This window comes from Pan troglodytes, chromosome 6 (assembly GCF_028858775.2).
Source record: "Pan troglodytes isolate AG18354 chromosome 6, NHGRI_mPanTro3-v2.0_pri, whole genome shotgun sequence".
In the NCBI taxonomy this organism is placed as follows: Eukaryota; Metazoa; Chordata; class Mammalia; order Primates; family Hominidae; genus Pan; species Pan troglodytes.
In genome coordinates, this window is record NC_072404.2 from 6,668,785 (window position 1) to 6,685,165 (window position 16,381).

The 16,381-nt window shown below is 55.3% G+C and overlaps 1 protein-coding gene across 4 annotated transcripts in view; it reads left to right on the forward strand.

The window, feature by feature from the left end:
- Positions 1-16,381, forward strand: part of DNAAF5 (dynein axonemal assembly factor 5) — a 66,452-nt gene that overhangs the window by 27,131 nt on the left and 22,940 nt on the right. For all 4 annotated transcript variants that reach the window (XM_063815132.1, XM_063815133.1, XM_024357678.3 and 1 more), the window contains 4 exons: positions 4,081-4,313; positions 7,540-7,752; positions 12,426-12,569; positions 14,521-14,689. In XM_063815132.1, the coding sequence (XP_063671202.1) occupies positions 4,081-4,313; positions 7,540-7,752; positions 12,426-12,569; positions 14,521-14,689 (759 nt within the window). The remainder of the gene's footprint in view (positions 1-4,080; positions 4,314-7,539; positions 7,753-12,425; positions 12,570-14,520; positions 14,690-16,381) is intronic.

The window sequence follows — 16,381 nt, forward strand, 5'->3', positions numbered from 1 at the left end:
TGCCACTGTGCCTCTCGGACTGCTTTCAATTCAAGACTGAGCGTACCGCGTGCCGCTGAGAGTGGGAAGGAGCGTGGACTGGCTCAAACACTTTGGAAAATGGTTGGACAGTTTCTAAAACAGTTAAACGTGCACCTTCCCTGTGGCTCAGCCCTTCCACAGCTGGTATTTGTCCCGGCACAGTGAAAGCACAGGCCACACAGACTTGCCCTGGACACCATTTGAATGCTTCTCCACAGAGGAGCGGGCACTAAACTGGCATCTCCCCAGAACAGGCCACTTCCCAGCTTCAGAAAGGAGCGGGCACAGGCGGGCCTCAGAAAACCACGCAGAGTGAAAGAAGCGGAGAAGGGAGGAGAGTGAACGAGAGGCTTCCACTTGTGTCAGGCTCTAGAAAGTGCAGCCCAGTCACGGGACAGATCCAGGGGTGCCGGGGTGCCTTGGGGACTGCAGTGCAGAGGAGCAGAGGAAGCCGGGCGAAGGACGCAGCTGTCACCCCCACCATGCCGATGGCTTCGCAGGCGTGTCTCTCTCATATGGCAATGGCTTCACAGGCGTGTCTCTCTGATCATATGGGGACGGCTTCGCAGGCGTGTCTCTCTGATGATATGGGGATGGCTTCGCAGGCATGTCTCTCTGATCATATGGGGACGGCTTCACAGACGTGTCTCTCTCATCATATGGGGACGGCTTCGCAGGCGTGTCTCTCTGATCATATGGCGATGGCTTCACAGGCGTGTGTCTCTCATCATGTGGCGATGGCTTCGCAGGCGTGTCTCTCTGATCATATGGGGACGGCTTCGCAGGCGTGTCTCTCTGATCATATGGGGATGGCTTCGCAGGCGTGTCTCTCTCATATGGGGACGGCTTCGCAGGCGTGTCTCTCTGATCATATGGCGACGGCTTCGCAGGTGTGTCTCTCTCATCATATGGGGACGGCTTCGCAGGTGTGTCTCTGATCATATGGCGACGGCTTCGCAGGCGTGTCTCATATGGCGATGGCTTCGCAGGCGTGTCTCTCACGGGGATGGCTTCACAGGCATGTCTCTCTCATCATATGGGGACGGCTTCGCAGGCGTGTCTCTCTGATCATATGGCGATGGCTTCGCAGGCGTGTGTCTCTCATCATATGGCGATGGCTTCGCAGGCGTGTCTCTCTGATCATATGGGGACGGCTTCGCAGGCGTGTCTCTCTCATATGGGGACGGCTTCGCAGGCGTGTCTCTCTGATCATATGGCGACGGCTTCGCAGGTGTGTCTCTCTGATCATATGGCGACGGCTTCGCAGGCGTGTCTCTCTCATCATATGGGGACGGCTTCGCAGGCGTGTCTCTCTCATATGGGGACGGCTTCGCAGGCGTGTCTCTCTGATCATATGGCGACGGCTTCGCAGGCGTGTCTCTGATCATATGGCGATGGCTTCGCAGGCGTGTCTCATCATATGGGGATGGCTTCGCAGGCGTGTCTCTCTGATCATATGGGGACGGCTTCGCAGGCGTGTCTCATCATATGGCGACGGCTTCGCAGGCGTGTCTCTCTCATCATATGGCGACGGCTTCGCAGGCGTGTCTCTGATCATATGGGGACGGCTTCGCAGGCGTGTCTCTCTGATCATATGGCGACGGCTTCGCAGGCGTGTCTCTCTGATCATATGGTGACGGCTTCGCAGGCATGTCTCTCTGATCATATGGGGACGGCTTCGCAGGCGTGTCTCTCTGATCATATGGGGACGGCTTCGCAGACATGTCTCTCTCATCATATGGCGATGGCTTCGCAGGCGTGTCTCTCTGATCATATGGTGATGGCTTCGCAGGCATGTCTCTCTGATGATATGGTGATGGCTTCGCAGGCATGTCTCTCTGATCATATGGGGACGGCTTCGCAGGCATGTCTCTCTCATCATATGGCGACGGCTTCACAGGCGTGTGTCTCTCTGATCATATGGGGATGGCTTCACAGGCGTGTCTCTCTCATCATATGGCGACGGCTTCGCAGGCGTGTCTCTCTGATCATATGGGGATGGCTTCGCAGGCGTGTCTCTCTGATCATATGGCGATGGCTTCGCAGGCGTGTGTCTCTCTGATCATATGGGGATGGCTTCGCAGGCGTGTCTCTCTGATCATATGGCGATGGCTTCGCAGGCGTGTGTCTCTCTGATCATATGGGGATGGCTTCGCAGGCGTGTCTCTCTGATCATATGGCGATGGCTTCGCAGGCGTGTCTCTCTGATCATATGGGGACGGCTTCGCAGGCGTGTCTCTCTGATCATATGGGGACGGCTTCGCAGACGTGTCTCTCTCATCATATGGCGACGGCTTCGCAGGCGTGTCTCTCTGATCATATGACGACGGCTTCGCAGGCGTGTCTCTCTCATCATATGGCGACGGCTTCGCAGGCGTGTCTCTCATCATATGGCGACGGCTTCGCAGGCGTGTCTCATCATATGGCGATGGCTTCGCAGGCGTGTCTCTCTCATCATATGGCGACGGCTTCGCAGGCGTGTCTCTCTCATCATATGGCGACGGCTTCGCAGGCGTGTCTCTCTGATCATATGGCGATGGCTTCGCAGGCGTGTCTCTCTGATCATATGGGGACGGCTTCACAGACGTGTCTGTCTCATCATATGGCAATGGCTTCGCAGGCATGTCTCTCTCATCATATGGCGATGGCTTCGCAGGCATGTCTCTCTGATCATATGGCGATGGCTTCGCAGGCGTGTCTCTCTCATCATATGGCGACGGCTTCGCAGGCGTGTCTCTCTGATCATATGGCGATGGCTTCGCAGGCGTGTCTCTCTGATCATATGGGGACGGCTTCACAGACGTGTCTCTCTCATCATATGGCGATGGCTTCGCAGGCGTGTCTCTGATCATATGGCGATGGCTTCGCAGGCATGTCTCTCTGATCATATGGGGACGGCTTCACAGACGTGTCTCTCATCATATGGCGACGGCTTCGCAGGCGTGTCTCTCATCATATGGGGACGGCTTCGCAGGCGTGTCTCATCATATGGCGACGGCTTCGCAGGTGTGTCTCTCTGATCATATGGCGACGGCTTCGCAGGCGTGTCTCTCTCATCATATGGCGATGGCTTCGCAGGCGTGTGTCTCTCTGATCATATGGGGACGGCTTCGCAGGTGTGTCTCATCATATGGCGATGGCTTCGCAGGCACGTCTCTCTCATCATATGGCGATGGCTTCGCAGGCGTGTGTCTCTCAGATCATATGGGGACGGCTTCGCAGGCGTGTCTCTCTCATATGGGGACGGCTTCGCAGGCGTGTCTCTCTCATCATATGGGGATGGCTTCACAGGCGTGTCTCTCTCATCATATGGCGATGGCTTCGCAGGCGTGTCTCTCTGATCATATGGGGACGGCTTCGCAGGCGTGTCTCATCATATGGCGATGGCTTCGCAGGCGTGTCTCATCATATGGTGATGGCTTCGCAGGCGTGTGTCTCTCTGATCATATGGGGACGGCTTCACAGGCGTGTCTCATCATATGGCGATGGCTTCGCAGGCGTGTCTCTCATCATATGGTGATGGCTTCGCAGGCGTGTGTCTCTCTGATCATATGGGGATGGCTTCACAGGCGTGTCTCTCTGATCATACACGTCAGCACGTGTGGCAAGTGTGTTGCTTGCATCTCTGTGTGGCTCTAAATGTTTGTTTTTTGAGACAGGGTCTCGCTCTGTCACCCAGGCTGGAGTGCTGTGGCGCAATCCTCCCACGTCAGACTCCTGCGTAGCTGGGACCATAGGCATGCACCACGGCACCTGGCTAATCTTCCTGTTTTTTATAGAGATGGGATCTTTGCCATGTTGCCCAGGCTGGTCTTGACTTCCTGGGCTCTAGTGATCCACCTGCCTTGGCCTCCACAGTGCTAGGACTGCAGCCGTGCACCGCCTCTGTGAATGTTCTGAATGACAGGGGCATTTGTCAGCTTTGCGTCCACCCCAAGACTTGTTTTGAAATGGTGAGGTTGAAACTCACAGGTGTCCCTTAAATGTGATGTGCGGTAACTTGAGTTGATGAGGTTTTGCTTGTGAATTTCTCATTTTTCTTTCCCTTTTTTGTTCCAGAGCGCCGCCCTGTGCTGGGCTGCCGGGAGCTCGTCTTCAGGAACCTCTCCAAGATCCTCCCTGCCCTGTGCCACGACATCACCGACTGGGTGGTGGGGACCCGAGTGAAGTCGGCACAGCTGCTCCGAGTGCTGCTGCTGCATGCCGAGGACCACGCCACGCAGCACCTGGAGGTCGTCCTCCGGACCCTGTTCCAGGCCTGCACCGACGAGGAGGCAGCCGTGGTCCAAAGTGTAAGTGGCCGTGTTCCAGTCGTGGTCGCGGAGCTGTAACTCGAGCTTAAGATCCCGCCTCTGTGGTGTGCGGGGCCCGAGGCTGTACTGTAGCCAAGACAGCGTTCCCCTCACCCCTGGGCCGCAGGCCCTCCCCACACCCAGCCCCTGGGAACAACTGATCTCCTTTCTGTGCCTGTAGGTAACAGCGTGTTGAGGGTGAACCCTTCATGCTCATTTTCAAGCACACTCGGGGGTACAGTGCCAGGTGCATGTTGTGTAAACGTGTTGTGTAGACGTGCCGTGCACCAGACAGACAGGGCCCGGGCTGCTGACACAGGACCAAGATGCCCAGCGTTCAGCATTGACATTCGGGCTGTCCTGAGGGCCCTTCCAGGCCTCGCAGGGGCTGTGGGAGCACCCAGGCGGGGGATGATGGCACAGCTTCGGGTGTCCTGCGAGTGGCGTCCCTGGTGCAGTCCTCTTTCTCACTCCCTGTCCACACTCGGCTGCTGGTTATCGCCTCGGCACCACTGGGTACGCACGAGGGAGTCCCATGCTCAGGCCTCTCCTCCTCACTAGGCCGGGCCACGCCCTGCGCTGACAGTCACCACCATGGGGACTTCACACCCACCCCACAAGGATGCTTCCTAGTGCTCAGGAGAACAACCAAAGCTTTGACTTGAGATTTCAGTTCAAAGTATCCTCATCTTGAACCTTAAAGTCCATTGCAAGGTAGCCTGGCCAGCAGCTTTTACTTCTAGTGCTCCAGGTCACTGTTACTAGCCCGGCGTAGTGGCGTGCACCTGTGGTTCCAGCTCCCGGGAGGCTGAGGTGGGAGGATCGCTTGAGCCCAGGAGTTTGAGGCCTCAGTGAGCCATGATTGCGCCACTACTCTCCAGCCTGGGCGACCGAATGAGACACTGTCTCAGATAAAACAAAAAAATCTAAATCACTGTGACTGATTTAAAGTAAATGTTCCAGGTTCCATGTTATTTACATGTCATGTTTCTGCTTTTCAAAAACTACCGTGAATTTAAAATTGTCTGTAGTTCTCTGTGGAACCTACAGGAGAGCAAGAGACACGGGGGTGAGGCTGAGAGGACGAGAGACGTGTGTGTGATCCGCTGTGGAATCCCACGGTGCAGAGGGGCTGGTGTGTGTGTGATCCACTGTGGAATCCCACGGTGCAGAGGGGCTGGTGTGTGTGTGATCCGGTGTGGAATCCCACGGTGCAGAGGGGCTGGTGTGTGTGTGATCCGGTGTGAAATCCCACGGTGCAGAGGGGCTGGTGTGTGTGTGATCCGGTGTGAAATCCCACAGTGCAGAGGGGCTGGTGTGTGTGTGATCCACTGTGGAATCCCACGGTGCAGAGGAGCTGGTGTGTGGTGTCCACTGTGGAATCCCACGGTGCAGAGGGGCTGGTATGTGTGTGATCCGCTGTAGAATCCCACGGTGCAGAGGGGCTGGTGTGTGTGTGATCCACTGTGGAATCCCACGGTGCAGAGGAGCTGGTGTGTGTGTGATCCGGTGTGAAATCCCACGGTGCAGAGGGGCTGGTGTGTGTGTGATCCACTGTGGAATCCCACGGTGCAGAGGGGCTGGTGTGTGTGTGTTCCACTGTGGAATCCCACAGTGCAGAGGGGCTGGTGTGTGTGTGATCCGGTGTGAAATCCCACAGTGCAGAGGGGCTGGTGTGTGTGTGTGATCCGGTGTGAAATCCCACGGTGTAGAGGGGCTGGTGTGTGTGTGATCCGCTGTGGAATCCCACGGTGCAGAGGGGCTGGTGTGTGTGTGATCCACTGTGGAATCCCACGGTGCAGAGGGGCTGGTGTGTGTGTGATCCACTGTGGAATCCCACGGTGCAGAGGGGCTGGTGTGTGTGTGATCCGGTGTGAAATCCCACGGTGCAGAGGGGCTGGTGTGTGTGTGATCCGGTGTGAAATCCCACGGTGCAGAGGGGCTGGTGTGTGTGTGATCCGGTGTGGAATCCCACGGTGCAGAGGGGCTGGTGTGTGTGTGATCCGCTGTGGAATCCCACGGTGCAGAGGGGCTGGTGTGTGTGTGATCCGCTGTGGAATCCCACGGTGCAGAGGGGCTGGTGTGTGTGTGATCCGGTGTGGAATCCCACGGTGCAGAGGGGCTGGTGTGTGTGTGATCCACTGTGGAATCCCACAGTGCAGAGGGGCTGGTGTGTGTGTGATCCACTGTGGAATCCCACAGTGCAGAGGGGCTGGTTTGTGTGTGATCCGGTGTGAAATCCCACGGTGCAGAGGGGCTGGTGTGTGTGTGATCCGGTGTGAAATCCCACGGTGCAGAGGGGCTGGTGTGTGTGTGATCCGGTGTGGAATCCCACGGTGCAGAGGGGCTGGTGTGTGTGTGATCCACTGTGGAATCCCACAGTGCAGAGGGGCTGGTGTGTGTGTGATCCGGTGTGGAATCCCACGGTGCAGAGGGGCTGGTGTGTGTGTGATCCGCTGTGGAATCCCACGGTGCAGAGGGGCTGGTGTGTGTGTGATCCGCTGTGGAATCCCACGGTGCAGAGGGGCTGGTGTGTGTGTGATCCGGTGTGAAATCCCACGGTGCAGAGGGGCTGGTGTGTGTGTGTGATCCGGTGTGAAATCCCACGGTGCAGAGGGGCTGGTGTGTGTGTGATCCGCTGTGGAATCCCACGGTGCAGAGGGGCTGGTGTGTGTGTGATGCACTGTGGAATCCCACAGTGCAGAGGGGCTGGTGTGTGTGTGATCCACTGTGGAATACCACGGTGCAGAGGGGCTGGTGTGTGTGTGATCCGCTGTGGAATCCCACGGTGCAGAGGAGCTGGTGTGTGGTGTCCACTGTGGAATCCCACGGTGCAGAGGGGCTGGTGAGTGTGTGATCCACTGTGGGCTTCCACGGTACAGAGGGGCTGGTGTGTATTGATCAGCTTAGTGATGGGAAGGTTGGGTCACTGGCGTCCGATGAGGGGTGTGTGGTGAACCCCGCAGCTGGGACACAGCATCCTTTGGGCCAGACTTCACTGCCTGGGAGGCGTGTCCGGCTCGCTGGCCTCAGGGACGTTCTGAGACCACACCCGGACCCTTGTACCTTTCCTGAGGGCTCTGAGCATGTGCCAAGGACTCACTCGGCCTAACGCGGGGCTCTGTCTGGTGCACGGCTGTGTCTGGGAGGCCACGGCGCCAAGAGCAGGAGCCCGGCTGAGACCCTCGGGTTTGGCTCTGAGTTTTCTCGTGTTTGTTTCTCGCAGTGTACCAGATCCGCAGAGCTCGTCGGGACGTTTGTCAGCCCTGAGGTGTTTCTGAAGCTGATCTTATCGACGCTGAAGAAGACACCCTCCGCCTCCGGCCTCCTGGTGCTGGCCTCCGCCATGCGGGGTTGCCCCCGAGAAGCCCTCCAGCCGCACCTGGCAGCTGTCGCCACGGAGCTGGCACAGGCCCACATCTGCCAGGCATCTGAAAACGTAAGAGCACTTGGGAGATGCGGGAGTGGAGAGGAGGAGCCTCCCCTGTCCGGCCGTCAGCCATCGTAATGACATGTCTGTGGGTTGCCCCGTGCCGCCAGGCCGGGCCATCGGAAACACCTGCGGTAACCGGGGTGCCCTCGCTGATACCCCTTGTTCCGGGGCCTCGTCCTGCGCTGTGCGGAGCTCCAGCCCTAGCCCCAGCCCCAGCCGCAGGCGGCCGCTCACGTTTACATTCGTTGCTGCCCCTTTCTTGGCCACACTGACCACAGTTCACGTGTTTGATGACTCAGGAGGCATCCATGGCCGGGACCCTCTGGCCCATGCTGCTGGGGGTAGATGCGGGGTCCACGTCATCCCACCCCTGAGGAGCGTGGTCGCACGTCCACCATCCCACCCAGTCCCCAGGGTACCTGCACAGATCGCACGTCCTCAGGGGGCACTGACAGCCTGTTCCCCATCAGCCCTGCCTGGCGTTCCGATCTGTGCTTCACACAGCCCAGCTGAGGATTTGCCAGAGACATTTGTTTAATTTTAAATTGAGCAGCAAATCCTTGAGCTCAGAAGCTGGAACAGCCTGGGTAGTTGGGCTCAATTGTTTGGAATAATCCATAGTTGTATTCCATGGAAGAAGAGGTGATGGCTTTGCTTTCGTTTGAAGGTGAGTGGTCCCTGTCAGTGTGTGTGTTGGACTCAGCACCCCAGATCTTTCTGGGACACAGGGCTGCCCCCACCAGGCGGCCGTCCCATGCAGGGCGGGCCTCAGCTCACCCCTGGAGGCACTTGCTCCGGCTCGATCGTTCCGGCAGCTTCTATGGCCCCAAAGCTGGCCTGGGGCGCGGGGACTTGCCACTGTGCTCTCAGCCCGGCCCGTCCTGTGTCAGCCTCCCTCTCCATCCTCAGAACGAGAGGTGGGGCTGTTGACAGTCATTTTTGTAAACTGTTTTAAGAAACCTGTAAGCAGTTCCTGGAATCCACAGAGGGAAGGAAACGGAGCTGGGGTCAGGAAGGGAGCAGGGGAGGGGGCCGGGCCGCGTGCTCATGGCATTTCAGCCATGCTCCAGCTTTTCCCAAAACCCGTTTTTAACACGTCATCGAATGTGTGTCAGTTCTGCACTTTACTTCACTCACGAGGGGTTATGAGGATGCCTTTGATTTCTGTATATAGATTTGCAAGCCAGAAGCATTTTTTCCTGGAAGGGCATAACTTGAAAATGTACACTGGTGCCTAAATCCTTATCTCACAAACTTTATAGCAAAGAAAGTGTAGTTTTCACATCTCCATGTTGGTTACAGGAAAACGGAATTGTGTCATCCCACAGTTGTGCGTTTGGCTCCCCATCTTCCAGTTTTATCGAGGAAAAATTTAATCACGATCTTTCAGAGACGTCTGTCCGACAAAGTCCAGTCACACGGGACCCCTGGGAAGCCAGCCTCAACCTTCCAGGCTGCGAACGTGTGTCGGCCCTTTGGCCAAGGAGCCAGTCACAGTGAAAACCCAAGACGTACATTTCACTCCTTTCTTGTTTTTATTTTTTTGTTTTAGGTTGATCCTCCCACCTCAGCCTCCTGAGTCACTGGGACTACAGGTGTGCACCACCACACCTGGGTAATTTTTTTTAATTTATTTTTATTTATTTACTTTTTGGGACAGAGTCTTGCTCTGTCACCCAGGCTGGAATGCATTGGCGCAATCTTGGCTCACTGCAGCCTCCGCCTCCCGGGTTCAAGTGATTCTCCTGCCTCAGCTTCCCAAGTAGCTGGGATTACAGGCATGCACCACTACACCCGGCTAATTTTTGTGTTTTTAGTAGAGACGGGGTTTCTCCATGTTGGCCAAGCTGGTCTTGAACTCCTGACTTCAAGTGATCAGCCCACCTCGGCCTCCCAAAGTGCTGGGATTACAGGTGTGAGCCACCGCACCTGGCCCCATTTTACTCCTTAACAGACTTAAATTTTTGGCAAGAAAGGGTGAACGTACTCAGGTCTCAGTCAGAATCAGGCCCGCGGTTCTGTGCTCTTCCCGCGGCCCTGTGCTCTTCCCGTGGCCGGCCGGGCTTTGTTTGTGTCATGTCATTTGGGAAGTCGATTATGTTTCCCACAGCTATTCTCCAGTAGCTATGAGAACAGGTTGAAAATGTCTTTCAAGAACAAACCGAAATTGTTTTAAAAGCTCGTGTTTAAACAGAGAAGTCCGTGTAAATGTATTCTAAACTGAGCCTGGCTTCACTCCCTGCCCTGGGGTTCACAGGAAATCTGGCTTTAGCAGTAGGTACTTCCAGGTGTCTCGGGCCCAGTAGGGCCCCTAGAGCTCGACAGACGGGAACTGGAGTCTCCTGGGAAGGAGTTTAGGACAGGTGCCTAGAGTGAGGAAATGGGTAACTCACCGATTTGCTTCTTACACAGGGAAGCCAGCAGTTGTGGGATGCCATTGCCATTGTTGAAATAGGAGTCTCTTGTGCTTTTCTGAATTAAAAACTTTTGCAATCTTAGATAACATTGTTTCAGAAAACAGTGTTTGAAATACTCAGTATTTCAAAAAATACTGAGAATTATTTCCTGCTGTATCTTTTTTCTTTTTCATTCTGTGTGTGTGCGTTGTATGTAGGCAGACACTGAAAACTGTCTGGTCAAATATAGAGAAATCTATAAATGTGAAGTCTTGTCACTTCCTCAGAGACGGTGCTGCGTTCGTGGCAGGAGGGTGGCGCCTGCTGCAAAGGATGCCTGATTCCCTGTTTGTTCCTGTGCTTGGAGGTGTGGTCAGCCAGGAGGGGCTGTGTCTTCTAAACGCGCCTGCCTTTTGATTTTAACCGAAAAGATGATCGCTCCTGAAATGTACATGACAGGTCATTCTAGAAACTAGCCAGATAGTGTCCTCAGAAGTCAGCCAGTTAGTACAGGCCTTAGAGAAATTGGGCTGTGGGAAAAATCAGGAATGGAATAAAAACAAATCTGTGGCTTCTGTGGGAGTTGGGGCCACGACAGGGCCACACGGCTCCTCCAGCTCCGAGGGAGACGGGGCCGCGCGGCTCCTCCAGCTCCGAGGGAGATGGAGCCATGCAGCTCTGTGTTTTCTGTGGGTCAGGGCGGGGCCGGGGTGCAAGGACAGAATGCTGCTGTAGTACAGTGGGAGTGTTTTGTTTAGTCTTTCATGATTTACGTCAGTGGGGAATGAGGCTTAGAGTTTTAGAACTGATTAGGAAATTTAGAGCCAACCCATTGTCTAGCCAAATAATTACCAAACTTCTTTGAACTTGCACCCCCATTAGTAAAAACAGTTTTTAAGCATAGGCCTCCAATATATGTACACGGTTGATAAATCACGTGTTTAAATTACATGGCCACTGTCCTGACTCACTCTGTACTTTATGAAACATACATAAAATAGACATTAGAGGGACGTTATAAGAAGTAAATACAGGCCAGGCGTGGTGGTTCTTATCTATAATCCCAGCACTTTGGGAGGCCACGGCAGGAGGATCACTTAAGGCTAGGAGTTTGAGACTGCAGTTAGCCGCGATTGCACCACTGCACTCCAGCCTGGGCGACAGAGCAAGACCCTGTCTCTAAAAAATAAGTTAAAATTTATTTAGAAAGAAGTAAGCACACGCAAAGCCTTAGGAATTCTTGGGTCCAGCACGCGCCTGCTGCGTTGCGGGCTTCAGAGCCTGGCTGATTCACAGTGGATGAGGCTGGAGCCGGGAGGGGAAGCCATTCATCCATCGCAGCCGTAGGTGCAGAGCTGAGACTCCACCTCCCCGTCAATCAGGAAACATGTTAAACCATAGAATTTTATTTGTCTTAAAACTCGGTGTTATAGAAAAGCTCAAAAATGCACAGAAGAGGGGCAGGCAGCAGAGCGACTGCCAGCTTCAGCGCTGACCCGCCCTTGGCATGCGTGTTCTGCCTGCCTGGGGCCACTTTTCTTTTTAACTTTGGAGGGCGGGGAGAACTTGGGCGTGTTGTAAAGCAGATAATGCAGTGTGCCGTCATTTCCCTCACAGGTGCCGTGTGCATCACTAACGCAGCTTCTCCACCACATAGCTCAAGTGCCTGTTCACATTTCACAAAATAAGCACAGATTCCTTAGCTCCCAGTCTGTGTTCAGTTTTCCCATCAACAAGCACGCCCTTTTATGGTTGACGTGCCGGCACCCTACCTCCAGTGCCTGGGGGCTCTCCCTGCAAGGGCTCTCCCACGGCCGCTGCCCCTCGTGAGCCATAGACTAGGAGCCCCGGGCGGGCTCTGTCGGCCCTGGCACTGGGGCCGGAGCGGGAGCCCTGTATTAGTCGGTTCTCATGTCGCTAATAAAGACCTACCACGGACTGGGTAATTTATAAAGGAAAAGAGGCTTAATGGACTCACAGTTCCACATGGCTGTGCAGGCCTCACCATCATGGTGGAAGGCAGAGGAGGAGCAAAGTCACGTCTTACATGGCGGCAGGCGAGAGTGTGTGCAGGGGAACTGCCCTTTATACTAACATCAGATCTCGTGAGACTTACTATCAAGAGAACAGCGCGGGAAAGACCCACCCCCATGATTCAGTTCCCTCCCACAGGGTCCCTCCCAGGACACGTGGGGATTATGGGAGCTACAGTTCAAGATGGGATTCGGGTGGGGACACGACCAAATTGTACCAAGCTCTGACGGTGCCGCCGGTCTCTTCCAGGACCTCTACCTGGAGCGCCTGCTGCTGTGTGTGCAGGCTCTGGTGTCTGTGTGTCATGAGGACTGTGGCGTGGCCAGCCTGCAGCTCATGGACGTGCTGCTGACAATAGTGGCCCTCGCAGGTGCTACCGGCCTGAGGGACAAGGTAAGGCTGACGGTGGTGGCTGCTGCTTGACCTAGCGGAGCTCACAGCTGGAAGGCATCTCTAAGTGAGGTGAACTGTCTCCTATGCATCCCCTCTGTGCTTGAGCCCCAGGCCTCAAACATGTCTGACCAGCAAAGACCAGGGATTGAGAACCTTGCGGGTGAGTCCCCGGGCAACGGCCTTCGGGGCAGCCCTCCAGCTGCCAGTGTATTCTGGCATCAGGGAGTGGAGACAGCTGTTTAATGTTAGGGTCTACAGCAAAGAAGCAAATAAGAAATAAGACGTAACCTTTAAACCTGCGCACTTGAGTGGGGTTTAATAGTGCACATGTCGCCGGGCGTGGCAGCTCACGCCTGTAATCCCAGCACTTTGGGAGGCCGAGGTGGGCAGATCACCTGAGGTCAGGAGTTTGAGACCAGCCTGACCAACATGGTGAAACCCCGTCTCTACTAAAAATACAAAAAATTAGCCAGGCGTGTTGGCATGTGCCTGTAGTCCCAGCTACTCAGGAGGCTGAGGCAGGAAAATTGCTTGAACCAGGGAAGCAGAGGTTGCAGTGAGCCAAGATCGTGCCACTGCACTCCAGCCTGGGCTGTGCAACAGAGCGAGACTCCGTCAAAAAAAAAAAAAAAAAAAAAAAAAAAAAGTGCATGTGCATGTGTGACTGAGTCGAGAGAAGATACCGTGATTTCCCGCTCTCATTGCAGCACAGCGTTCAGAAGTACTTCTCGCCCATGGGCTCCCTGTTTATGCCCAAAAATCATCTTTTTTCTTCAGTGGAGTCTCGCTCTGTCACCCAGGCTGGAGTGCAGTGGCGTGATCTCAGCTCACTGCAACTTCTGCCTCCCAGGTTCAAGTGATTCTCCTGCCTCAGCCTCCTGAGTAGCCGGGATTACAGGCGCCCACCACCACACCCGGCTAATTTTTATATTTTTAGTAGAGACAAGGTTTTGCCACGTTGGCCAGGTTGGTCTCAAGCTCCTGACTGCAGGTGATCCACCTGCCTCAGCCTCCCAAAGGGCTGGGATCATAGGCATGAGCCACCGCACCTGGCCATTATGCCCAAAAATCTTTTAACCCCAACCTTCTAATGGGCTTCTAGGGCCCCTGGAGGCCCCAGTATCTGTCTGCCTCTCTGGAAGCTGAGACTTAGTTCCTCCTCCCATTCTGTCTCTGTGGACAGCCCCTCTCGGCAGATTCTCTCTCTGGGAGATTTACGGCCTGAATGTACTATGGGGAACCTGGTGTGGAGGAGGCTGCTGCCCTCCCCTTCCTTCTTGGGGCCTCTTTAAAAACAAGCTTCCCAAGGGGCGTGTGTCTCAGCAGACGCTGTCACTGTTAGGGCCTGAGGTACCAGCAAAAGCAAAGTCTTTGCCTGCTGGTCATGGGGGAGGAAGCCAGGCAGTCCCAAATTCAGACTCCAGGCTTGGGGCAGTGGCCACCGGGGAGCCTCAGCCCTTCCTCTGTTCCTAAGCCCCCAAGGAGAGCAGCCAGCTAAAAGTAAAAGGTGGCCAAGGTTATCATCTCTGTCTGCCCAGTTACTTTTACCTGGAGGTCTGGTCTGCTGGGCTTAACTCTTTAAGCCACTTGCCAGCCCCTTTCTGCCCCTCACCACCTCAGAGGAGCCCTGCCTGCCCAGACGGACACCCAGCGTCCGTGTAAGCCCCGGGACCACCTGTGCTGTGTGCATCCCAGTGTGCACAGTGCCTGCTTCATGATTTGCTGCAGAGACGGCGTTGGTGTGAACGGGATCAGGGTCTCGCCCTGCACCCGCGGCTCTCGCTCTCCTGCACCCTGGGCGGGGCTCCCTGTGGCAGCCTCCCTCCCGATTATCCTGGCAGGCCTGGCCTGTGTGGTTCTTACGCATGAGGGGGATAGTGAGTCCCAGCAGGCAGGCAGGCTTGAGCCCTGAGTGTTGGAATTGTCTCAGTCTCTGACTTGTAACCTCCAGGCACAGGAGACGATGGACTCACTGGCCATGGTGGAGGGTGTCAGCGGCTGCCAGGACCTCTACCGCAAGCACATCGGTCCCCTCCTGGAGCGGGTGACCGCGTCGCACCTCGACTGGACCGCACACTCGCCAGAGCTCCTGCAGTTCAGTGTCATCGTCGCGCAGTCAGGTGAGCCGTCCCGACAGCTGGCGAGCCGTGCCTGGCCCCACTCAGGCTACACACCTACTCCCCCAGGTGCTCAGCAGGTACCAGCGCCAACCAGCTGAGCTGTGGTTCACCGAAGCGTGTTGTTAAAAGTACCCAATAGTCACTCTTGCCTGTGGAGAACTAGCATTTTAAGGAGCATCGCATTGAAGACTGTGGGACGCAGCTCTTCCACTTGGCCCGGGCACACGCTTTCATGTGAAAACTTCAAAGTGTGCTTTTCCGTGGCCTGTTTTGTAGCCTGGCTTCTTAAATATGTCTGGATTTTGTTGCAGAATCTAGATGTCTAGCCGCATGGGTGCTGTGTGTGTGACATGGGGGCCTTAGCCCCAGCCCCTCTGAGACCAGCATTTCTGTGGTTCTCTTTGAGCCTGCAGATCAGCCACTTTTCCTGGGATGGACAGTGTGGCCCAGTGGGGCTTCAGTGCGGGGCAAGATCCGCGCAGAACCCTAAGGAGGCGTCCGCTCAGCAGCCATAGTGCCTTGGGACACACGGCCCGTGCTGCTCCACGGGCCGTGAACTAGCCGCGGTAGCTCTTCCTCGTTTGCCTCCCCGGCTCTCCCGCTCCCGCCTGCAGCTCCGAGTGCCCCCGCCTCCTGTTGGATGTGTGCACCAGGGTGGTCGTGCTCTGCATCTGAGGACACTAAGATCGTTCTTACGCAGTCTCTGTGCCTGGTAGGGACTCACCTTTTTTTTCCTGAGACTTGGAAAAATATCCAAAATTGTTCTTTGTCAGCTGCATTCAAAACTGTTTCCAAATTAGAAAAGAAAATACTGGCTGGGTGTGGTGGCTCACGCCTGTAATCCCAGCACTTTGGGAGGCTGAAGTGGGAGGATCACTTGAGCTCAGGAGTTCGAGACCAGCCTGGCCAACACGGCAAGCGCTCATCTCTACAAAAAGATGAAGAAAAAAACCGCACGTGCACCTCTGCATCTAAAATTTAAAAATAAATAAAATACAGTTAGCCAGGCGTGGTGGTGTGCGCCTGTGGCCCCAGCTACTCAGGAAGCTGAAGCGGGAGGATCCCTGGAGCCCAGGAGTTCGAAGCTTCAGTGAGCTGTGACTGCACCACTGCACTCCAGCCTGGTCAACAGAGCAAGGCCCTGTCTCTAAAACCAAACAAAAAACAAAGCTGGCGATTGCTGACGTGCACTCGGGGCGTTAAACACTTTATGCCAGACGCTGCTCTGCAAGCCTTAGGGCCGTCAGCTCATCTACCCTCACAGCCGGCCTGTGTGGTGGGAACTGTGACCCTGTTTCACAGACAAGGAGGCAGAGCACAGAGAACTCCCGAGGCAGCGACTCCAGAGCCTCCCTCAGCCCCTCTCCCACGGGCCTCTTGGATGGGGGCCCAGGGTGTTCCATTTCAGATTTTTACTGAATGTTAACCCTAACAACCTCTTGCGCCAAATTACTCCAGCCTTCACCTCACAGTCCAGAAAATTGGGCACACAAACCCCGAGAGACTTGGCTTGCAGTGAAGCCAGGACTTGCATTTACTGCAGCTCTGGTGGCTTCTCCACCATCTGTTCTTCCTCTTTGCAGAAGCATTTCTTATGGTGTTGGCGGAACTGATTAGCAGCTTGGAACACACATCTCTTTGGGCCCACATCTCCTGTCATTCACTGAAAGGCAGGAAGACTGCAGTATGCCA